Source organism: Papilio machaon, chromosome 1, assembly GCF_912999745.1.
Source record: "Papilio machaon chromosome 1, ilPapMach1.1, whole genome shotgun sequence".
Lineage (NCBI taxonomy): Eukaryota > Metazoa > Arthropoda > Insecta > Lepidoptera > Papilionidae > Papilio > Papilio machaon.
In genome coordinates, this window is record NC_059986.1 from 296,113 (window position 1) to 320,677 (window position 24,565).

The following is a 24,565-nucleotide window of genomic DNA, read 5'->3' on the forward strand; positions in this document are numbered from 1 at the left end:
AAACAAATTTTTCTTTCTAAACGGTACTTACCATACCATAGACAACTTTGATTCCATTTCTGCACAATTTACAAACACAATAAAATAAACCACCTTACAGGGGAAACCAGTGTTGCCAACCTCAAAAAACTAAAAAACATCAACTCGCCTAAAAAAACAGTAGAAAACAAAACAAAAGGTAAAAAAAGCAGATTTCATAATTTTGCTCATATAATTAAATAATAAACAATTATCTTAGTTACTACAACACACATACAATATCACATATATTTATAATAACAACAAAAAGATTTGATTGTCAAACACATTTAATGTGCCATAACTAACTTATTACGTGGTTTGATGGTGACATGGTGACGATGAACGCTAGTTGAAAAACAGTAGAAAATAGGAATGAAACAGAAAACATTGAAATCAATGTGAAAACCACAAATCTACTATTAAAACAGTAGGGTTGGTAACACTGGGGGAAACCATACAGATACGATCCATTTTGCGGATTGACCCACAAAATTTATTTTAAATCTTTCCTGAACATTAAAATTAAATTAGTTTCATTTTAACCATGAAAATAATATCTAAATAATCATAAGGTTCTAGACTGTAGTATATAAATATTTTAAAATAAAACGCCCACAAAAAAGACCCCTAAAACAAAATTTCGGTCCACACAAGACCTAAATAGCCCACCTCTTGGATACTGTAGGGGAAAGCACTAGACACTCACTCACTTATATAGATTTATTACTCACAACTCACTTAACAATTCACAAGTAATAGAACAACTCACAAGAACAACTCAACTCAAAAAATCTTAAATTAATACAATGTATATTCAAAATAGTTACACCAAACCATATCGCGTTTCGTTATCGAACAGCGCCATCTAGTTTTGTAATCGTTACTAACAGATACAATTACGATCCACTTTAAAATTACTATAAAATATGTGAAATAATTGTTATTTGTAATTTCTCTTGTTTTTCTTTTGAATCATAAAATTAAAAAGTATATATTCAGTAAATTACCTTTATTTCAAAAACAATGTCCTATTAGAACTATCATGGATATTAATTTAACGGGTCTTTTGTATACAGTGCAAATCAAAATACTGAAACTTAATTAAACAACTTAACTTACTTACAACTTAACTTAATTAAACAAAATGAATAATCTCTCTTAATATCTCTTTATAATTTTTGTGTTTTTTATTTCGAAAGAATTATAAAATAACATATGAGTGAAATTTTTATGCAATTGGTAATTTATGAAAATGGCAACATTATTACATGCAGCTGCAAGTCTATGACACGGTAATAATAATACCGTGAGTGAGAGAGATACAGTTATACACAATTCCTGTGACGTGACAAAGACAGGGATAACTATCTTCCGTCCCTTTCTGCGTACCAGGCTTTGGGGTTTGTTTGGAACAAAGGTTGTCCCCTACAAACAACCTAGGTTGTCCCTGACAAAGTTTGACATTCGTGCTATTTTTCGAAAATTGTGAGTACTTAGTGGCTGTAATTGTGCAAAAATATTTTGATATTACAGTTTTAGTAAGGTAAAGTTTATAAAACATGGTATACTGCTGTATCGTCGGTTGTAAAAGCCGTAGTGAGCGAAAAGAGAAAAACATAACCTTTCACTCGTAAGTACTGAAACTACGCACTTATTCACATGTATTCATACAAAATAAGGAAGAAAATACAAACTAGTTGTTCTTTACAGTCTTTGTAATGACTAATATGTTAAAATACGGGTAAAATCAGCTAAAATAAAATAGTATTTTTCGAACATTATGCGCCCAAACGCAGATGTCATTTGTGTCAAATAATATACTGTAGATCTGGGAAACAAGCGGCCATATTAAACTTCTTTTCAAATTGGTTGGTTATTACCCGTAAAAATAATACCACCATCTTGTTGTAAAAATTACCCTGAATTTAGGGGAAATAAATTATAGTATGTATAATGTATATAAATGAAACAATTCACATTTTTATACTATTTTCAACAGATTTCAAAAGGAGTTTTTAATTCTGGTATATGCTGTGTTTTTAAATATTTGATACTTTCTTATCCCGTTGATTTTAAAGAGTATGCTTTTTAATTTGTCCCATGTAAATTTTGTTTCTTAGAAATTACAATCAAAATAGTTTAATATTAAGTAGTTTTACATGTAGTGTTCACTGTAATGATATACAGAGTAATTTAAAATTATATGACTTTAATATTGGTATGTTTTTTGTAGCTTTTTATGAAGACTTAGGGCTTCGTGCATATCGAAGAAAAACAGGACATCGTTTGAATGCTCGTCTAATGGACCTAAGACTGAAGAGATGCCGCGCTTTGTTGAAGCGGTAAGCGGGAAAAAAATATCGGGAAATTCTTTTTTTGGAGTCACTCAAGACATCCTTGATTAAGGCAGCCGCCGATATTGACATGGACCTCGTTCGTGCTGCGATAGACGACTGGCCGAGCAGATTGAAGGCCTGTATTCAAAATCACGGAGGTCATTTTGAATAAACTTTAGTGTCATAAGAATCTATGTTTTGTTAAGTTCATTTTGGTATATAAATGGTCACATAATGAATAAACTTGTTTCAATTATTTTATATTAAACATGTAACAGAATTTATGACCTGACTAAGTATTACTAAAAAAATCTGTTTATGTAATCTTAGTCACATAAACAAAAATTACGCATTGTTTTTTATATTTATTACGTTTATTAATTACAATTTAATTGGGAATATATAAATTGGTATATATAAAATTATATCGTAATTATTCATTTTCGGGACAAAACAAATAACTGGTAACCCCAATCCTCTCACTTATATATAGGTATAGTCTATAGTACTCTCTATCTGTCCCTTACGGGTGAACGCGCATGCCATATCTATATAATTCTTCATCTGAGTGCAGCTGCCTCTTCCTAAATGACATCTTTGAATGGATGGGTTATAAGACGTAGTATTTTGTGCCTATTTGATTTTCGCCATTATCGATCTTTGTGGAACTATAATAGTTCTTTGCCTTGTCCGTTTCTCAATAAACAAAAATTATAACGATCTCCTCTAAACATAAATATTGTAAAATAAAAAAAAAAATATTAGTAACGATAATATCTATTATAATTTACTGACAATGAAATGAAATATCCCAATCAGTCTCAGGGTAGTGAAAAAAAATTCAGCCTCAAAAATAGCGGAATTACTTTTTATTTAATTTCTTTGTACGTATTTGGAGTAATGAAGCGATTGCTTGCTTAGCGCACTGTTTATTTAAGACGCTGTCACATTGACAGCGGGCGTAGCCGCCAGTTCGGAAACACGCGCAGTGCAAACCCATACACAACAGTTTTTATCTCTTAATTTAATATGTTAAATAGTGTTTTTGGTTTAAACACAAATGATAAAAATACATTTTAATAGATTTATTACAAGTTACAAATAATCGAACATATTTTTATTAGAAACCGGTTTTTTATAATTTATGTACAATGTCGCAATAAATGCAGTTAAAGCTTCAACCGTTTTATTTCTTCTATCTTGAAGTCCGTTCTGAAAATAACAAAAGATTTTTAGTACAAAATTTAAAATAATATTACATAATATACAAGTTAATCGACTTCGATAGAAGTAATTATCGCCTAAAAATTAATTCTACAATCTTTCATCATGATTAATTTTAAATAAAGCGGTAGAAAAATGTCAGAGTATAGTGTATTCTGCGGTCTGCAGATAAAGGGTGGGCGTACCTGCGCGCGAGTAGGTCCCGCGCGTCCTTGGGGGAGAGGCGCGGCGCGGGCTGCAGCGCGTCTGGCGCGTGAGACACCCGCTCCAGTGCCAGCAGCGCCGCGCACTGCGTCAGCCGCGCGCATCTCTCCCGCGCCCCGCCCGCCGCGCTCCCCGCCCACGCCGCCACCCGCCGCGCGCGTCGCTCCACGCCCAGCCCGCTCTCCTGCAACACGCGCGTCTGTACCTCCCCGCCCTCGCCCACACCCCCCACCGCACCCCGTACCCCCCGCCCACGCCGCCACCCGCCGCGCGCGTCGCTCCACGCCCAGCCCGCTCTCCTGCAACACGCGCGTCTGTACCTCGACGCCCTCGTCCACACCCCACACCCCCCACCGCACCCCGCACCCCCCGCCCACGCCGCCACCCGCCGCGCGCGTCGCTCCACGCCCAGCCCGCTCTCCTGCAACACGCGCGTCTGTACCTCCCCGCCCTCGCCCGCACCCCGCACCCCCCGCCCACGCCGCCACCCGCCGCGCGCGTCGCTCCACGCCCAGCCCGCTCTCCTGCAACACGCGCGTCTGTACCTCCCCGCCCTCGCCCACACCCCCCACCGCACCCCCCGCCCACGCCGCCACCCGCCGCGCGCGTCGCTCCCCGCCCAGCCCGCTCTCCTGCAACACGCGCGTCTGTACCTCCCCGCCCTCGTCCACACCCCACACCCCCCACCGCACCCCCCGCCCACGCCGCCACCCGCCGCGCGCGTCGCTCCACGCCCAGCCCGCTCTCCTGCAACACGCGCGTCTGTACCTCCCCGCCCTCGTCCACACCCCACACCCCCCACCGCACCCCCCGCCCACGCCGCCACCCGCCGCGCGCGTCGCTCCACGCCCAGCCCGCTCTCCTGCAACACGCGCGTCTGTACCTCCCCGCCCTCGTCCACACCCCACACCCCCCACCGCACCCCCCGCCCACGCCGCCACCCGCCGCGCGCGTCGCTCCACGCCCAGCCCGCTCTCCTGCAACACGCGCGTCTGTACCTCCCCGCCCTCGTCCACACCCCACACCCCCCACCCCCCGCCCACGCCGCCACCCGCCGCGCGCGTCGCTCCACGCCCAGCCCGCTCTCCTGCAACACGCGCGTCTGTACCTCCCCGCCCTCGTCCACACCCCACACCCCCCACCGCACCCCCCGCCCACGCCGCCACCCGCCGCGCGCGTCGCTCCACGCCCAGCCCGCTCTCCTGCAACACGCGCGTCTGTACCTCCCCGCCCTCGCCCGCACGCCGCACCGCCCGCCCACGCCGCCACTCGCCGCGCGCGTCGCTCCACGCCCAGCCCGCTCTCCTGCAACACGCGCGTCTGTACCTCCCCGCCCTCGTCCACACCCCACACCCCCCACCGCACCCCGCGCCACCCGCCGCGCGCGTCGCTCCACGCCCAGCCCGCTCTCCTGCAACACGCGCGTCTGTACCTCCCCGCCCTCGCCCACACCCCCCGCCGCACCCCCGCCCACGCCGCCACCCGCCGCGCGCGTCGCTCCACGCCCAGCCCGCTCTCCTGCAACACGCGCGTCTGTACCTCCCCGCCCTCGCCCGCACCCCGCACCCCCCGCCCACGCCGCCACCCGCCGCGCGCGTCGCTCCACGCCCAGCCCGCTCTCCTGCAACACGCGCGTCTGTACCTCCCCGCCCTCGTCCACACCCCACACCCCCCACCGCACCCCCCGCCCACGCCGCCACCCGCCGCGCGCGTCGCTCCACGCCCAGCCCGCTCTCCTGCAACACGCGCGTCTGTACCTCCCCGCCCTCGCCCGCACCCCGCACCCCCCGCCCACGCCGCCACCCGCCGCGCGCGTCGCTCCACGCCCAGCCCGCTCTCCTGCAACACGCGCGTCTGTACCTCCCCGCCCTCGTCCACACCCCACACCCCCCACCGCACCCCCCGCCCACGCCGCCACCCGCCGCGCGCGTCGCTCCACGCCCAGCCCGCTCTCCTGCAACACGCGCGTCTGTACCTCCCCGCCCTCGCCCGCACCCCGCACCCCCCGCCCACGCCGCCACTCGCCGCGCGCGTCGCTCCACGCCCAGCCCGCTCTCCTGCAACACGCGCGTCTGTACCTCCCCGCCCTCGTCCACACCCCACACCCCCCACCGCACCCCGCGCCACCCGCCGCGCGCGTCGCTCCACGCCCAGCCCGCTCTCCTGCAACACGCGCGTCTGTACCTCCCCGCCCTCGCCCACACCCCCCGCCGCACCCCCGCCCACGCCGCCACCCGCCGCGCGCGTCGCTCCACGCCCAGCCCGCTCTCCTGCAACACGCGCGTCTGTACCTCCCCGCCCTCGCCCGCACCCCGCACCCCCCGCCCACGCCGCCACCCGCCGCGCGCGTCGCTCCACGCCCAGCCCGCTCTCCTGCAACACGCGCGTCTGTACCTCCCCGCCCTCGCCCATCTACCCTCTCATCCCTACCCTGTCGTAGTGGTTGCGCAGCATGGCCTGCTCTGCGCGCGCGGCCAGCTCCCCCAGCACTCCCGCCAGCAGCTCGTCCGCGGCACCCGGCAGCGCCTCGCGCGCCGCCCCCGCCAGCACCTCCAGCGCGGCCGGCAGCGCCGCCGCCTCCTCCTCCAGCTCCTCTGCAACATCGCGACATCACCACCGTCACACCCGCACTCTCACAACATCTTTACTATCGAACATTATGTAGTTGCCCACTTACATTACCCTAATTTTATCGATCTCGTGTCGCCTATTACTTTTATAAAGAATTAAGAATCAAAGCATATATGTATACGCATTCAAAATGTTATCACTTATTTTGCATCTGAAATTTATTTTATACAATCAATGTTGCTGAATCAAAAACTATCTTTCTGGTCATTTCGACTCAATATACAAGTGTATACCGATGTGTGCGTCGGCGTCGTCGTCGGAGGCGGTGGGCGCGGTGGGCGCGGGGGGCGCGGCGAGGGCGGAGAGGGGCGCGGCCAGGCGCAGCGCCCAGGCGTGGGCGCGGGGCTGCAGGGCGGCGCGCAGGGCGGCGAGCGCCAGCTGGCGCGCGTGGCGGAAGGCGGCGGCGGCGGCGGCGAGCCCGGCGGCGCAGGAGCGCAACTTGTCTCGCTCGGGGCCGCGGCGACACAGCGCGCCGCCCAGCGACACCGCCTCGCCCGCCAGCCGCTCCGCCCACTCCGCGCCGCACTCCGCCATGTTTATGTATTCCTGCCGATTCATTTACATTCCTACATTCTCGGCTCCGTTTTGTTGTTGAACAGTGGCAGTGTCGGTACTTGTAACACAGACCAGGTACTGCGAGCGCTGCACATCCAGCTCCCTGTTGGTGCGGGCGGGGGGCGGGGCGTCGTGCGCGGGGGGCGGGGCGGGCAGAGGCAGGGGGTCGGGGGGCGGGGAGGCGAGGCGACGCCGCAGCCAGGCCCCCGCGGACCTCTCGAGCGCGGCGGCCGCCTCGTTGAGTACCGCGCACGCGCCGTCCACACTGCCAGTCGTTATGCTGCGTCTGCGTCGACACATCGACACTCATTAACTTCACATTCTGTACTCTTAATGCATTTTTCACTTCAGAGATGTGTGAAGTGATGACGCGATGTGATACATACCGTATGACCTTCCTGGCGATGAAGAAGACATCATCGACGAGGTTGGCGGGTGCGGCGGGTGCGGCGGGTGCGGAGGGCGCGGTCAGCCCGGCCTGCGCCGAGCTCAGTCGCAGCGCTTTGCTCACACTCTCCTCCAGGAAGAACCTGCGACATTACACACTCATATGTGTAACTATGAAATGACACAACGTCACGAAATAAAACGTCACTGTTACGATAAAGTCTGTCCGACTTTATAGCGACCAATTTATATGATCTCCCTAAAAATAAAATAACAAGAGCTGGGGAGGTCGAGATAAAGTGGACTTTATATCTAGGTCAACGACATATTGATGTAGTCTTGTTATAAATTAACAAACTAGCAAGCGAAAATCGACTCTACTTCCTTATTATAAGGTTTAATTGATTCAAAATTATGATATTGCGGTGTGCGAGTTCAATAATAAATTTGACGGCTTCTTTCACAAGGCCCATTAGCTCAGTTGGTTAGAGCGTCGTGCTAATAACGCGAAGGTCGCGGGTTCGATCCCCTCATGGGCCAACACTTTTTTAATTTCAGCATTTTCTTTAAACAAAGTCTAGATTCTAGAACTTATTAATTCAACATGAAAATCACAATAATGTATAAAAGAATAAAAATTGTTGTATCGACCTCTCGAGCTCGAGGTAGTGGCTGAGTATGTCCTGTGCGGTGCGAGTCGTGTCACTCTCCGCTATCATCTTCTCCACGGACTCTATGCAATCAGCTTTCTCAGCTTCAGACAGATGTGCTGACTCCAACTACAAAAGGTTATTTCATTAAAAATTTCAATTCAATTTTTATATAATCAGGTTTGCTTGCATTGTTTTTTATCAAACAAATGCTTAAAATATAATGATTTACATTAAAAATTAAGAATTTGGAGATGGTTTCAATACATTTGGCATAAATTCATGGTAGAAACATAGTATAGTATATATTCAAGGTACATACCTCGGCGTTACGCCTGAGGAAGGCGAAGTAGAGCTGTATGCGGGAGTGCGTCAGTGCCAGCTCGTTGAGTGCGGGCTCCGCGGCCAGCGCTGCGCCGGCGCAGGGGCCGGGCCCGCCAGCACGCAGGCCGCGCGCGCTCGCCAGCGACATGTACACGCGCCGCACGCCCGCACACACCTACACATGCACAACATCAATATAGATATAATATAAACTGCTTTTAAAGTAAAATATATTAAGAGAATGTATGTACAAATACCGACCACCGGCTGCAGATGTCGCAGCGCGCGCGGCAGCAGAGCGTGCGCGGGCGCCAGCAGGGAGCGCGCGCGTTGCACGCCCGCCGCGCCCGCCTCCAGCACGCGCGTCATGGCGTCCGCGTGCGCAGCGCCACCGTCACCACCACCACCACCACCCGCGCCCTCTAGCGTGCACGCCTTGCGGATCTTACTCTCCGTCTGAAAGTTAAAAAAAAGCAATCCATTTTATCAATATTTTTTATTTTGCTACTCAATGACACAAATGTACACCGTATTTTTGTAGGTCTTAGCAAGAGATGTGAAAGCTATAGTGTATCGCACCTGTGTGGCGAGATATTTAGCGAGCAGGTCGACGCCCTCCTCCGCACGACCGATCTGGGGGAACAACTTGTACAGCCGCTCCACTGCCACATCGTCCTCCTTGCCCGCCGCTTCCTCCAATCTCAAAATTGAACAGAAAATATTAGTATAGCTGTATAAAACAGTTAACAAGCATTATTCTTTTAAAGTAATAGCTAAAAAATGTGATCCACACTTGCGCACGAGGTGGTCGCGGAGCGTGTTGGCAGCGCGTTCCATGTCGGTGCGCGGGTCGGGGGCGCCGCGCGCTCGTGCCGCTGCCACTGAGCCTGGCTCCATGCTCAGGAATCGTGCCACATGACGTGCGCCTGATCACACACAAATCCTCAGTCAAACTCGAGCAGTATCAAGGAAATTAAAAATAATTGCATGCTACTGACCGGTTTCGTAATCATGCGCTCTAATGGCGGCCTCCACACCAGCACTGCACAGCTGTAGATCGATGAGGTCATGCACCCGCCTCTGGCACTCTGCCACTCGGGACTGCAAAGTTTACATTGTTGTAGATTTTACACTTACAAAGCCCTGTCAGTCTCTCCCAACCCTTTTCATGTTTGTAGCAATCAGCCATTCCATTTTTGGATGGATATTGTTTTTTAACTATATCAAAATATAATAAATCCATAGAAAAACTGACTCTTGCTAAATCCAACTGTCGCACTTTAGCGCTAACATCCCGGGCCAGAGCTGCGGTCTTCTCCACCATTTCGGCAGCTTTTTGGGCATCATTTTTCACTTCTCCCAGCTTAGTGTATGCCTGACTGGCAGTTCGTAACCTGCCCTCCAGGGTACACGAACGAGAAAGTGCATTGGATAAGGCTTCATTGACTTCTGCCTGTAAATATGTAAAGGATTTGAGAAATGTACATAAAAACATATTTTGGCATCTTAATTCACACTCGTTTTAAAGATGAGATTAATGCCTTAAAAATGAATTTCAATGAGTTTAAAGTATTATTATATTAGTTAAAAAATAATTCTAGGCAACGTCACTTATTGTTTTCAACTGATTAAACATTTGTCTTTTCAGTTCTATAAAATATTACAAGGTGAGATACCTCTTCTTTCTCAATTTCATTTAAGGCTTTTTGAAGTCCTTCCTCGCTGGATACGTCATATTTTTCTAATAAGAGTGATAAGGACATTATTTTTATTTCTATAACTTATTGTTCAACTCAACTAAACAATTTCAATTGCACCAGCATTTGGCATATATGATGAATGACATTTAATGTTACTGTCAAATTGACAGTGTGTCTTGCCGCTTGCCAGGTGAAATAGGGTTTTGGCTGTTAAAAAAATTTAATTTTGTGCAAATTTATATTTAATTGAGAAATAACATACCTAAACAAGACAAGCGAAAAAAATCACTTTTAAGTTTAAACAGTAAGTAATCGTAAAAGTATAGATTTTACTTTTATGATTCAAATTTCCAGATTTTTATATTTTTAACGCACTTAAAATTTAGATTAGCATATTGCATATTGCAACACGGTAACATGACATTTTACCCAAAAGTTCGTTCGGAATCATTAAACAATTTCAGTTAATTTAATTATATAAATAATTTAGACAAATATACTACAAACCTTTTGTGGTCCGAATGATTGATCAGTTTTATCTTGTTATTTATTAAGTGTATTTTATAAAATGATTAATGTGTTAAAACGTCATTTCGCCATCCAAAGTTCTGAATGTTACTAATAAAAAGTATTGAAGTATGATGTCTAAACCTGTGTAACAGTAAACATAAAATTTTTGTGTTTAAAAAAATCGATGTGTGTTTAACAAATTAACGTTTGACCTCAGGGCGCCAAATAATAATTTTGCGCTCTTTTGAGGCTACTTCGTGTCATTTTGTACATATTAATTCTCAAAGGTAAGAGAGGGCAGGGTGCAGTGACATTTGCATACATACATTATCGAATGCAACAAACATTGAATTTTACCTCGAAATGTGTGACCTCCACTATATCATTTCAACATTCCTCTTACATTGCTGTTCTAATCCTACTAGAGGCAATTGTTATGTTGGCGATTTACGTATTGTGTTTTTATCGAGTTTCTGTTGTTGATGGTGAATGCTTGGTTGTAGATTGACTCCGTGTGGGGTTGGGCTTCGCCCCCGCTGCGATTGCAGCTGGGTAACTCGCGCGGACACAAGAGGTAGGAAAATTTGCAGAATTGTGGACACAAGTGAGACTTGCTTGTAACACAAGTTGTGCAACTGTTTGAGCAACACAGACTACAACTTTTTTATCTATTTACTGCTATATACAAGTCTTTCCTATATAAAATTTCAAATATATACAACATTTTGAATGTATTCAATTATATTATTATTACAAGGCATCGAAAGGCCTTGCTAGGAAATATGTTTCTAAATAGGAAAATATGTCAATGACAATTTTCAACACAGTTAAAGTAAATAAGTTGTTAAGTTGAAATTTTTAATGTTTGTTAATATGTTTCGGTCCCAAGAACATGGATTGCTTGATTTATAGTTAAATGGACAAATTTGAAACCTTTTAAAGTAGTTCATGTTATGTTTAAGTGTCACTATGTTATGATAAAACATAATAAACATTGCCACCTGTTATTGTGAATATAACATTCAGTTCACCACATTTGTTATTGTAATTTAAAGAAAACTTGAACAGTTCACAATTGATATATGTCAGTCATGATTTCAAACGTAAGAAGAAATACAAAAGTGCAACAAAATAAATCAAGTTTTCAAACAACTCATGTGGTAGATTTAATTTTTAAGCTTCCCTGCAAAGTAAATAGTACAAGATACATAATGTTAATAAACTTTCAGTTAGCAACGTAATAGATACAAAGCCTTTGAAAGTAATTTTTAATTAAATATTGTATCATAGCATATTATTATTTTAATAATTGTTTAAATTCCCGCATCTTCAAAATTTGTTCAAAAAAATGTTGTAGAAAGGAGAAGTGAATGAAAGAAGATGCTTGGCGAAATATTACTGCAATGAGACTTGTTAATACATATTGTTGACCCTTTCATTCTCTTTGCCAAAAAAGAGACTATAATATGCATGAACACAAGTCACCATAGTTACATGATGTCCCAGGATGGGGGAGGGCGGGGGCTCGCCGGGCGGCGGCGCGCGGCTGTCGCACACATCGGAGAAGCACCCGCGCGCCATCCTCGGCGAGCTGTCGGCGCTGCGCCGCCACCGCGAGCTCTGCGATGTAGTCCTCAATGTCGCCAACAGAAAGTTATTTGCACACAGGTTGGCTATGCATCCTTCTGTACGATCTTTTTGCCGGAAAACTCCTTATTTTGTCAGTCAGAATACAAGTAAAATTACCAAAAGTATTACTGTAGATTTATAATTAATTCATTTTAATTTTTTTTTACAAAGTAAGTAAGTTTGTTGTCATGTGAACTACATTTTCCATTTACATCTGTAATAGCCAACAAGAATTGTCTTTCAGATATGAAAGTACCCTACTTAGCCCTTTATACTCTAAGACTAATTATGCAACCACAATATTTTAATGAGATTATCCAAGGTGATAGTCATTGTGTGGTGACTGTGACTAACGGTATGTGTTGTGCGTGCAGAGTGATCCTGTCAGCATGCAGCCCGTACTTCCGCGCTATGTTCACGGGCGAGCTGGCGGAGTCGCGCGCCACCGAGGTGACCATCCGCGACGTGGACGAGCAGGCCATGGAGCAGCTCGTCGAGTTCTGCTATACCGCACATATCGTCGTCGAGGAGAGCAATGTGCAGGTGAACACCCCCTCACTGCCTCCTCCTACTGCCGTCAATTGTGGCGTTTGCTACCAAAGAAGACAAGAAAACAACTTATGGTTTAAAGGACTCTTGTCTTTTGCCACATGCAGGCGCTACTGCCGGCGGCGTGCCTGCTGCAGCTGCAGGAGATCCAGGACGTGTGCTGCGAGTTCCTCAAGCGGCAGCTCGACTGCTCCAACTGCCTCGGCATCCGCGCCTTCGCGGACACGCACTCCTGCCGCGAGCTGCTGCGCATCGCCGACAAGTTCACACAGCAGAACTTTCCAGAGGTTTGTGTTTTTCTCTAATATCTTATCCTGTACCGCTCTTTACCACAAGAAACCTTGTGAATGTCAATTGTGTTAACTGTCAATTGTGTATTTTTCTGTGATAACGTTTATTTATGTAGTATTATTTCATTAGAATCAAATAATACAGCTTTTAAAATGTATTAAGTTGGTAGGCTAGTGTTTGTCGTAACTGTGCAGGTGATGGAGAGCGAGGAGTTCCTGCTGCTGCCGGCGGCGCAGCTGATCGACATCGTGTCCTCGGACGAGCTGAACGTGCGCTCGGAGGAGCAGACCTTCCAGGCCGTCATGTCCTGGGTGAAGTACAACGTGGCGGAGCGCCGCCAGCACCTCGCGCAGGTCCGCCACCGATCCGCCTGCCGCTGCCGTTTCCGTCGCTACTGCCGTTCCTTGCTATGCCCGTAATACCAGATCATATGATCTGCAGGTGCTCCAACACGTGCGTCTCCCGTTGCTGAGTCCCAAGTTCCTGGTGGGCACGGTGTCCTCGGAGCTGCTGATCCGCTCAGACGACGCCTGCCGGGACCTGCTCGACGAGGCCAAGAATTACCTGCTGCTGCCGCAGGAGCGCCCGCTCATGCAAGGACCCCGCACGAGGCCCAGGAAGCCCAGCAGACGAGGTGATCATATCATACAATTACTCAGATACATATTTCAGATGTGACGGTACAGAGAGAAGCTCATGTAATGTAAACTCGCAGGGGAGGTGCTGTTCGCGGTGGGGGGGTGGTGCTCGGGCGACGCGATAGCCTCAGTGGAGCGCTTCGACCCGCAGAGCGCGGAGTGGAAGATGGTGGCGCCGATGTCGAAGCGGCGCTGCGGAGTGGGCGTGGCCGTGCTGCACGAGCTGCTGTACGCGGTGGGGGGACACGACGGACAGAGCTACCTCAACAGCATCGAGCGCTACGACCCGCAGACCAACCAGGTACGTCGCGGCCGGCCCCGAGCACCGCGAGACGGCGCACGGGCCGATGTCAGAGGTTGTAATGTGTAGTGGTGCGGGGCGGTGGCGCCCACGTCCTCGTGTCGCACGTCGGTGGGCGTGGCGGTGCTGGACGGCGCGCTGTACGCGGTGGGCGGACAGGACGGCGTGCAGTGTCTCAACCACGTCGAGCGCTACGACCCCAAGGAGAACCGGTGGACGAAGGTACGTCCGTTACCTTCGCCGTCGCACCGAAAGATGACGGCGTCCGTAACGCGAGAGGCGTGTGCAGGTGGCGTCTATGACGACGCGGCGACTGGGGGTGGCGGTGGCGGTGCTGGGCGGACACCTGTACGCCGTGGGGGGGTCGGACGGTCAGGCGCCGCTCAACTCGGTGGAGCGCTACGAGCCTCGCGCCAACAAGTGGACGCCGGTGGCGCCGATGTCCACGCGCCGCAAACACCTCGGCTGCGCCGTCTACGACGGACAGATCTACGCGGTCGGCGGCCGAGATGACTGCACCGAGCTCTCCTCCGCCGAGAGGTATACCTCGAGATATCTGATGATGTGTCAGTGTTGGCACAGTGTGATAACTTGTGTGTGTGTATGTCTGCGGGGTGCAGGTACGAGCCGGCGACGGACACGTGGTCGCCGGTGGTGGCGATGACGTCGCGGCGCAGCGGCGTCGGTCTCGCCGTCGTCAACGGTCAGCTGTACGCCGTCGGAGGCTTCGACGGCACCGCATATCTCAAATCCATCGAGGTAAATGTCTCCCCGCGCGTAACCGATTAACTTTTTGTATGTATCGTTTGATGTAATGTTGTATTGTCGTTCAGGTGTTCGACCCCGAGTCGAACCAGTGGCGGCTGTGCGGCGCCATGAACTACCGGCGACTGGGCGGCGGCGTCGGCGTCATGCGCGCGCCGCACCACGACAACCACTACATATGGTGAGCGCACATACCACACCGCACACCGCACACTACACACCGCACACTGCACACTGCACACTGCACACCGCACATTGCATTCTGCACACTGCGCACTGCACACTGCACACCGCACATTGCATTCTGCACACTGCGCACTGCACACTGCACACCGCACACTGCACACCGCACATTGCACACTGCACACTGCACACCGCACATTGCATTCTGCACACTGCACACTGCACACTGCACACCGCACATTGCATTCTGCACACTGCACACTGCACACTGCACACTGCACACCGCACACCGCACATTGCACACTGCACACCGCACACCGCACATTGCATTCTGCACACTGCGCACTGCACACTGCACACCGCACATTGCATTCTGCACACTGCGCACTGCACACTGCACACCGCACACTGCACACCGCACATTGCACACTGCACACTGCACACCGCACATTGCATTCTGCACACTGCACACTGCACACTGCACACCGCACATTGCATTCTGCACACTGCACACCGCACATTGCACACTGCACACTGCACACTGCACACTACACACTGCACACTGCACACCGCACACAGACATGATGACACACAATTAATTACAAGGGCGTCGTGCGCCAATGTTCGATCGTGGGGGGGGGACTAGTAGTAAAATTCTTTTTTTTTACTGTAAAGGGAATACGTATTAACATTTGGTATGAAAAACTAACAAATAGTTTTTGAGTTATAACTATAGATATTGTTTCTAATGAACGGATTAAATTGATTCTGTAGATGTCTGCAGACCCCCCTGCACTACACAGTCGTGGTGACGCTCATGGTTAATACATTTTATGTTTTAGTAATGAATGATTCTTTGTTGCAGGAATCGCAAAGACTCGGTGGTGTGAGGCGGCCCCCGCCCCCGCCCCCGCCCCCCTCGCTCTAAGTCGTTACACATTTTATTTTATTTTATTGTTAAATCTATATTATATTAATTGACTATTTATAAATAAATAAATTACAAATTTTAGAATATTTATTTGATTATTTTATTTCGCTCCTTTCCTTTGAAAACAATCAAAGTTGACATAAGTACCTATAGCTAACAGTAAAAATGGGATTTGTAACATAAGTTGCATTTGTAAATAATAATTTTATTACTCTTCGAAACGTGAAAATTTTAGTTTTTTGGTACTTTGGCTCAAGACAGAATAGCGCTTTAACTAATTCATGTTTAATTTAATAAAAGCGTGATTTAAATAGCGACGGGTGGTGGAGACGTCGCCTTGTCCGCCACCAGCGCCTGATCCTCCTCCGCCTCGTCTCCCTCCGCCTCCTCTCCCTCCCCTTCCGCTTCCCCCTCTGCCTCGCCCTCGCCCTCGCCGTCCTCGGTCTCTCGTCTGCCGTCGTCTTCTCCGTTGACCTCTGCATCTTCTGCTGCCTCCGGTACCGCGTCGTCTTCATCTTTCACCTCCTGTCGCTTCTAAAATAAATTTGATTTTATTTAATTTTGTAAGACCGTTGTGCTTCTCTGTATTTCAAACGCCCGAAGCTGCTAAATGTTATGCCACGATGTCACTAAACATCTGGTATCCTACCGATTAACTTCAGTGCCACAAATGATTGGTTGAGCAGTAAGGTAGCACCAGTCTTTTGTTACCTAGTACGAAACATACCTTCTTCTTCTTCTTGGCTTTGACCTTGGGCTTGGGTTGGGGCTGGCTGTAGCCGGGCGGGAAGAAGCGCGCACACTCCAGCTCGCCCACCACCGTGTCGGCGCTGACGTGCAGCGGGCCCAGGGCGATGAGGTCGGGGGGCGGACCGTCCGGTGTGGGTGCGGCCGGGTCCGCCAGCAGGGGGTCTGCCACTCCCACCGCCATCATCAGCACGATAGTTTCGCAGCTGATAGGAAAAAATTTAAAAATAACATCATATCATCTATCAGATACAATTTAGGCCTCCGTGTGAAAATGATTGTTCAAAACGAAATTACTAGTCCTTCTCGGTGCGCTCCTCATACTGCTCTATAGTTTTGCAGAGCAGCTTGGGCTCCTGCACATTGGCGTCGGCGAAGAAGCCGTAGCGCAACAGGAGCGGAGCGCTGCGGTCTGCGGCGGCCAGCACCGCGCGCCGCTGCCACGCACCAAACACCAGCGCCACGTGCGGGGGCTCCGCGCTCACAGGGGGCTCCACCACCGCTCCTACCATCTGACAACAATAGAACATAAAAAAACCCGAATTCGTGGAATTTGATGAGTACGTTATATAGGTTGGTTGTCCATTTCTAATGTTTTAACTTTTAACCAATTCTATATGGAATGTCGTTCAATACCTTGGGGAAGAGCAGGTCGAGGAGGGCTGCGCGCTGGTGTCGGTCTTGGGGCGCGTACAATCCGGGCAGGTCGTCCGCGCACAGCTCCTGCGCAAGGAATTTCTTCTGCGCTCCTTCTTCTAGTTCCAAGCCCTCCCCGTATAGAGCGCGACGTGTCAACTCTGGAAATCACTCACTTGAGCTAGAATAATTAACAAAGGTTTCTTCAATATGTTCTTTGCGACTGACCGATGACGTCGCCCTCCTTGTCGGGCAGCTTCTTGAGCAGCAGCGCGAGTGCGGGACGCTCCGCCAACACGGCGGAGACGCCTGCGGAGCCCATCTCCTCCGCCTCGGCCGCCAGAGCTCGTGCGCCCTGCTGGCCCAGTACCAGCGGACACTTGTCCGCCACCGCTATACCTGCAGACAATAATTTATGGTGGTAAAGTACTGCTAGGTATAAACTGAGTTGTAATTAAGTAGAGTGAGCCGAATGAGCCGCTCACCGTACGGCTCTAGCGCCTCAGCCACCTTTCTGAGGTGTTTCTGTGCGTGCGGCATGAGCAGCGCCGCGCAAAGGTCTGCGAAGTGTCGCTCCAGGCGCGTCGCCCTCTCCTCTCGCCGCGCCGCTCGCGCCGCCTCGCGCGCCTCGGCCTCACGCTGCCGCCGCTCCGCCACCTGCTTCGCCTGCAGATCCGCCGCCTCCTGCACACAGACACAGATTCGGATGAATATGTGTCTGTGAGCCGTTAATTGGATAATTAACGGCTTATTTATAAGCCCAGTTTATCTCAGTGATCTCTGTGCGACCTGTTCTGGGGGCGTGAGCTCGTGTGGCGCCCTGCGCGGGCGCTCCCGCTCACCGCGGCGGGCGAGCTCCTCGTTGCGCAGCTCCTGCTCTATAGTGCGCGCTAGTCGTGGCGCGTCCGCTCCGAACACTACGTTCAGAAGCTGTCCGGCCTGCAAACGAATACCTACGTATACACTCGCGAGCAACCAAATCGACTCACTCCTTGACGGCGCCCTTATGCATTGATTTTACTAAAACGACAAATGTCAATTATAAATATGATATGTCATTCGAAAGCTGAAGATGTCAGCTTTAATTTGATGTTATTTTTATTGAAATCCATTAATTATTTCTTAAGTTAATGACGTCTGAACGTAACAGTAGGAAAAATCGGAATTTATGAAAAGGGACTAGGTCTCGTATTTTGGAAATTACACAAAAATTGGTAGAAATTAAAAAAAAAAAAATATTAAATCAATATTTTGTATTGCCCCCTCTAGCCTTTATTACAGCCTGCAGTCTGTTTTTCATTGAAATGATCAATTTTTTTACAGTCTCTTGAGGAATGCCGTTCCACTCCTCTAACAATGCTGACTTTAGATCATCTACGCTCGAAGGGACTGGATTCCTGGCTCGAACCCTTCGTTTAAGCTCGTCCCATAAGTGCTCGATGGGATTCATATCCGGGCTGAGCGCAGGCCAGTCCATCGTGCGCAATTCGACCTCTTCAAGAAATTGCCGAGTGACTCGTGCCGTGTGACAGCGGGCATTGTCGTGCATTAACACGAAGTCTTCGCCGACAAACCCTGCGTAGGGCACAACATGACTTAGTAGGATGTCGGTGATGTACCGATCAGCTGTTAGCCCGCCTCCACGGCCGCCCCCAGGCACGAAAACAAGCTCAGTTTTTCCCTCTAAGGAAATACCAGCCCACATCATGCAGGAACCGCCGCCATACGCCACTGTTTCAGCAAAACAGCATTGGGAAAAACGTTCCCCCGGACGCCTGTAGACTCGGCTTCTCCTGTCACTGCCATGCAAACACATTCTGCACTCATCAGTAAACAGTACCGGCCGCCAATGCGTAATGCTCGAATTGAGATGTTCTCGAGCAAAATGAAGGCGCGCTTGACGGTGGCCTGCAGTGAATTTGGGGCCCGTCGCAGGTCTTTTTGGCCTCAAATTGGCTTCCTTCAAGCGTCTTCTCACCGTCCATTCGCTTACAGCCACCCCTCGTGTATGTCTCAATTCCTGTTGCACATCAACACCCGTGAGGTGTCGATTGCGCAGCGAGGTTGAGACAATGAAACAGTCGACTCTCTCTGAAGTGCACCGGTGGCGGCTCGTTCTTGGTCTCCGATTAAAGGCACCAGTCTCTTGGAACCGTTTGTATACTCGGGACACTGCAGACTGGCTCAATTGGAGCTGGGCAGCGACTGCTCGCTGACTTAACCCTTGTTGCAACAAGGCAACAACTTGAGCTGCTTTTTCTGGCGTGGTATCCATGGTTTCACTAAAACTTTTAATGCAATTTACTGAGATGTGTACCGGTCAACTTGTGATAAGCGACTGATAGGGTAAACCGGATGTGGGCGGGTTTTATAGCGGGGAAAGGTAGCGCAACTCGTGGATACCTTATGGAGCAAATTTTCCCTGATGCCTAATTAAAATGCGTCATTAAATCAGCGCTTCAATTTTTTTTAGGGTATTGATGTTAAATGAGAGTATCAATCTTCAGCTCACGAATGACATATCATTTTTATAATTGACATTTGTCGTTTTAGCAAAATCAATGCATATGTGCGCCGTCAAGGGGTGAGTCGATTTGGTTGCTCGCGAGTGTATTTACACTAAGAGCTTTTGTTGTATTTTCCCTATTATGGAAACGTAATTAGATTAATGATCTTTACTAATCAATGTAATGTATAGTTTGCTTGTGGTATTTTCATTTGTAGGTTTTAATAATGAACGAAATTCGAAATGAAAGTGAACACAAAGAATGTGAAGTTTCAAGAAGCAAACAAACATAAGTAACACATTATATGTGCCTGTATGTATAAGCACTTGTGGTGAACGGCGTGACACGGACGGTATCGACCTAACAGCGATGAACGACTGCCGTCTGCATGTAGTAACATAAAAGCTACATACGCTTATAGAAACCATATTTACATAAAAGTGTACACATTTTACTTTTTTCTTTGTATGAATATGGACAAACGAGCCGCTTATGGGCATCCGCAAAGTCAGCGGAACCGCAGATGCGTTTCCGGTGCCGATGCCTTAAAATTATATCCAAAGGTGGGCATTAACTCGTTAATCCGTTAATCGTTAATTAACGAAGTTAACATTTTCCTTAACGGATTAACTTTTAAGTTAAATTCAAAAAGTGTTAACGCTCTTGTTAACTTCCGTTAAATTCTACTTCCGTTAATTTAGTCCGTTAATTGTTACAATAGACACTTATTGACGTGTTGTCATTTTATTTAAATTATGCATCAGGCTACATTCGTAAGTTCGGCTATGTTCGGCGACCGTTGGCGAGTCGAATGGTGAACGAGAACGGGAGAGATCGAGAACGAGCGAGTGTGATGCATGTTATACAATACACCGAGCGGCCCGGATAGACGTGATCAAAAGAGTACCACAGAATCCTTGTTCGAAAATAATGACGATTTAAACAAACTTACCTCTATCAAATATTGCCAAGTTTAGGCGCTAGACACCTTCAAAGTTTATTAATTATTTCACATTTATCACACAAATATCTCGAAAAGTCTTTATTACATTTTATTCACATTAAAACTGGTTTTCATTTATTTAACATCACTTTTTTTAGAACAAGACTTTGTTATAAAATCAACATAAGGTTCGAAAACACTTTACTCTTAATACAATAATTGTTATACGTGAGACGCAAAATCTATTAAAAAAGAAAAACTCTGCGTTGAATTGCAATCAAAATAATCGAGTGTGCATTACACTTCAACGTCGTACCTAAAATACAACTAAACTTTGTTGCAGACAAAAATGTTTATTTTGGTTAGAGTTTAAAGACAACAAAAAATATAAAAAAAATATAGTTTATGGTTCATTTGAAAAAGCGTACAAATAGGATTTTTTTGTCATTACGTAGTTAAGAAACAAACAATGAAAAATAAATTTAAAAATTCGAAAGACGAAATGTGCACGCAATAAACGTTCCTCAAAAACAAAAGGGATTTAGGTGTTTATTACCGTCGTTTGTTTTTTTGGAGCTTCTTCATAGTCAACGAAAAATAATTTTAACAACAACAAAAATATGAACAAAGGATCAAATGGACAGCCGCACAGAGAATGCGATAACGAACTCGATGGATTTATGGCCCCAACCCTTCTAATGGTCGGGGATGCACGTGCGCTGCGCAAAGACAATAGCGAAGATAATTTGTTTGTTTACAAAAAAAAGTATACGACAAAACGAGAAAGAATGAGGAAAAAGATAAAATAATTATGTTAGTGAAATAATGTCAAATTGTGTGTTATACTAAAATTAATATGTGAAATGTCGCCACAAGTGACCTTTACAAAAAGACATCGATTTTTTTACGTATATCGAAAGTTTATTTTAAAATTAATCGAATGTCGTTGAAAATAATTCAAAACATATTCTTACTAATTGACTATAACGATTTTATAGGCGATAAGAAAAAGAGAAGACATCACCCGCGATCGGTTGTTTTCGTTATGTCGTGTAACGTATGCTCAATACACTAAGAGTAATTTAACATATAACAATAGATCGGACGATAGATCATTAGATGATAGAAGTTATCGAAGGCATCTCAGTTGTATAGTTTGATGTGTTGAGATGTATCACTGGATTGGTTATATAGTTTATTTATCAATGTTATAATAAGTTTCCTCTGATGTTAGAAGTTTTATTAATAAATCTATATTAATAAATAATAAGTAAGTAAAAAATGATAAGTCTGTTCGTGGGTCCTTAGCTAAAATGAAATATTACCAAATTATACATAAAATTAAATGTTCAGTTGTTGGAGTATGAGCAAATGAATATCCTGGTGCAAATAGTAACAGATAAATGTAAATACTGCACAAAAGTTTTGATTGTTTTCTTTTGAATATTATCACATGTCTTAATGTTTAATAGAAAATTTGTGTTGTCTAAATTTAGTTAGCTCTCTAATTCCGTGACGTCGGATTGTCGATAAAAAAATTGACTGAAAAAGTCAATTGTCCATCATTGTCAGTGTAGTATATAAGTATGTGTAACTAGTGCATGCTATGTCATTATTATGATACAGGCATTAGTACATCGCTCCTATTGTCTAAATTTTATTTTAGTATATTATATAACTAAACTATAGATAGAATTAGCGATAGCCCGAGATTTCGTAAGCGCAGTAAAAAAAATAGCCTAAGTTCTATTGAAAGTCTCGACAAAATCGGTCCATACGATTCGGAGATTATTCATATGGCCGTTTCCCGCTTGCGCCTTATACTCGTAATATAAACAAAAAAAAATTGAGAGGTGTCAAGGGACACCCGGATGGAACGAAGTTCCTTTCGATTAATTAGTGAAGAGGAACCAATGTTTATTCTATGAATAAAAAACTTAAGTCTTCACAAGAAGTACATTTTATTTCTATGAATTTTCGTATTGTCACGTCGTTGCCATGGTGAAGTAGCGCTCATTCGTCTATAGCAAAAAGTGTCGTGACCACTTTTAGTAAGATTTTTTTCCGTCTAGCCCCCTTTCACAACGCGCGATAAGGAACTTCGTTCCAAAAATTAACTTTAACTGTTAACTTTAACTTGCGTTAAATTTTTGTAAATTAAACGCTTTAACGATTAACGAAGTTAAATTTTTATTTAACGAATTAACGATTAACGAAGTTAACTTTTTGATTAACTGTGCCCACCTATGATTATATCTTAGTTTCATTAAGCAGAAGATATAACGATAGAAGTAGATATGTAAAATATAAAACACTACCGCAATGAAGAGCCAGGTGGGCTCGCTGCGATGTCGGAACCTCTTCAGGCATTCGATCGTGTCCGACTTCGCCTGCAATTTTAAATGTTTACTAATGTAGATCGCCTTCGTTTTAGAAGAGCATTAGACTTATTCGGTAATGACATACGTCGGAATCATGATCTTGCGATGTTGTCTGCAAGAGATCCTATCACCTCTAAAAATATTTCTTCATGACTGTTTCAGTCAGAACGCCCTTATAGTATTAAATAGTCATAATAACGAACTGTTCCCCTAACATCGATAATGATCGGCATCAGAGCCTCTGTTAAACTTCGTTAGGAACGCCTCAACTTGTTTACAACAAAGATTTGTTACATAAATTGTTTGTGTTTTAGTTTTGTTAGTTTATTTCCTTCAGATAATATGACTATTATATGAAAAAAAGGACTGACGTATCAGTTTATAATTAGAAGTTAAGACCAAAAGTGTATTTTATAGAATGACGAGATAGAATTAATTGTTCTCACGACAGCGAGATGCAGGTTGTCTCCGCCGAGCTCGACCTTGATCTTCTTGAGGTTGCCCACCATGCCCAGACAGGGCCCGCACCATTCCGAGTACACGTCGATCACTGCACAGACATTTACTGCCCTCATTGTAACTACACCACAGTATAGATACTTCATTAACGTGTAAGTCTCCGCAAAATGCTGACCCATCACAATTAAGTTGTAATAACATTACACAAGGATAAAGTTTGCCTCATTGTACCAGATTAAAAAAGACGCGTACCGAGTAGTCCATCTCTCTGCAGGAACTTGTTCCAGTCGTCGTCATTGTTGAGATCCGCCTGCAGCTGTACCTGCGCTGCCTTCTTGCCTGCGCCCCCAGTGCCGGCAGGGCCGGTGACGGAGCCCCCGGACGCGGCGTGGTGCGCGACCGCCGGTGAGAGCGACATGGGGCACAGTGTCAGCGCCACAGCGCCACCACAACCGGCCGAGCGATACGCGATACATGCGAGGGTCGATGTAGAGTTGTGACGGAGACGGGATAGAGGCGGCAAGAGAAATTTATTCATTTTTAGCATACATATTTCAAACAAAATTAATAGGTAAAGTTTTTTTATCAAACTAGCATTTGACGTAGTCGAAAGTTAGTTTAAAATTGTTTACAGTAAAAAAAAATGAATACCTAAACATCAATTAAATTATAAAAATAGGAGTTGAACATTTCAAAACGATGTAATTTAAAGATTAAAAACTTTAAGGGAATCCTTTCAGCACTCAGAAAGGTTTCAAGGAGTTCCTTGCACGCTTCGTCCTCTTGAATTTTAACGATTACCAACGTGTATAAGTACTAGTGATGCAACGGATGTCTGTTTCCGTTTCCGCAAGTGCGGAAGTTCTGCACGCTTTTCAACATACGTTTCTGTTTCTGTTTCCGCAACTTTTATAACGGAGATAAAACGGAACTTTACAATGGCTGACAGATCCAAATGCGCGGCGCGAGACACGCATTCCGTGCGCGGCCTTTCGGCACTTGTCGCATTTGTTTGTTTACGTACTTTTTCGTGAATTTAAGCGCGTAATATTTTCTGCTGCTG

General features: G+C 46.5%; 2 protein-coding genes and 1 non-coding gene across 3 annotated transcripts; 2 read left to right on the forward strand and 1 right to left on the reverse strand.

Moving 5' to 3' along the window:
• Positions 1 to 7,824: 7,824 nt before the first annotated feature.
• On the forward strand, positions 7,825 to 7,898 carry Trnai-aau. Its single transcript has one exon. It is a non-coding gene; the product is annotated as a tRNA-Ile (tRNA).
• A 2,741-nt stretch (positions 7,899 to 10,639) lies between these two features.
• LOC106712752 (kelch-like protein diablo) lies at positions 10,640 to 15,832 on the forward strand. The gene is made up of 13 exons (XM_045686456.1): positions 10,640 to 10,829; positions 11,046 to 11,116; positions 12,049 to 12,210; positions 12,546 to 12,714; positions 12,828 to 13,007; positions 13,206 to 13,364; positions 13,453 to 13,645; positions 13,727 to 13,950; positions 14,020 to 14,172; positions 14,240 to 14,490; positions 14,571 to 14,709; positions 14,784 to 14,896; positions 15,764 to 15,832. Exons 3-13 carry the CDS (start codon positions 12,050 to 12,052, stop codon positions 15,786 to 15,788), a joined length of 1,767 nt encoding a protein of 588 aa, XP_045542412.1. The 5' UTR covers positions 10,640 to 10,829; positions 11,046 to 11,116; position 12,049; the 3' UTR covers positions 15,789 to 15,832.
• A 303-nt stretch (positions 15,833 to 16,135) lies between these two features.
• Positions 16,136 to 23,976, reverse strand: LOC106712751 (thioredoxin domain-containing protein 3 homolog). The gene is made up of 10 exons (XM_045679796.1): positions 23,755 to 23,976; positions 23,490 to 23,593; positions 22,981 to 23,052; positions 18,002 to 18,151; positions 17,698 to 17,896; positions 17,441 to 17,611; positions 17,213 to 17,373; positions 16,874 to 17,088; positions 16,557 to 16,782; positions 16,136 to 16,363 (listed from the first exon to the last, which is right to left on the reverse strand). Exons 1-10 carry the CDS (start codon positions 23,918 to 23,920, stop codon positions 16,136 to 16,138), a joined length of 1,692 nt encoding a protein of 563 aa, XP_045535752.1. The 5' UTR covers positions 23,921 to 23,976.
• Between the last annotated feature and the right edge of the window lie 589 nt (positions 23,977 to 24,565).

What these genes read in the sequence shown, in the direction of transcription:
- LOC106712751 (XM_045679796.1), bottom strand. Translation starts at nt 23,920, where the DNA reads ATGTCGCTCTCACCGGCGGTCGCGCACCACGCCGCGTCCGGGGGCTCC. An exon ending in ACAACCTGCATCTCGCTGTC is followed by an intron (nt 23,053 to 23,489) that starts GTGAGAACAATT and finishes TTAAAATTGCAG; the next exon opens with GCGAAGTCGGACACGATCGA. An exon ending in TGAGGCGCTAGAGCCGTACG is followed by an intron (nt 17,612 to 17,697) that starts GTGAGCGGCTCA and finishes TATTGTCTGCAG; the next exon opens with GTATAGCGGTGGCGGACAAG.
- LOC106712752 (XM_045686456.1), top strand. Translation starts at nt 12,050, where the DNA reads ATGGGGGAGGGCGGGGGCTCGCCGGGCGGCGGCGCGCGGCTGTCGCAC. An exon ending in AGAAAGTTATTTGCACACAG is followed by an intron (nt 12,211 to 12,545) that starts GTTGGCTATGCA and finishes TTGTGCGTGCAG; the next exon opens with AGTGATCCTGTCAGCATGCA. An exon ending in CAGGAAGCCCAGCAGACGAG is followed by an intron (nt 13,646 to 13,726) that starts GTGATCATATCA and finishes GTAAACTCGCAG; the next exon opens with GGGAGGTGCTGTTCGCGGTG.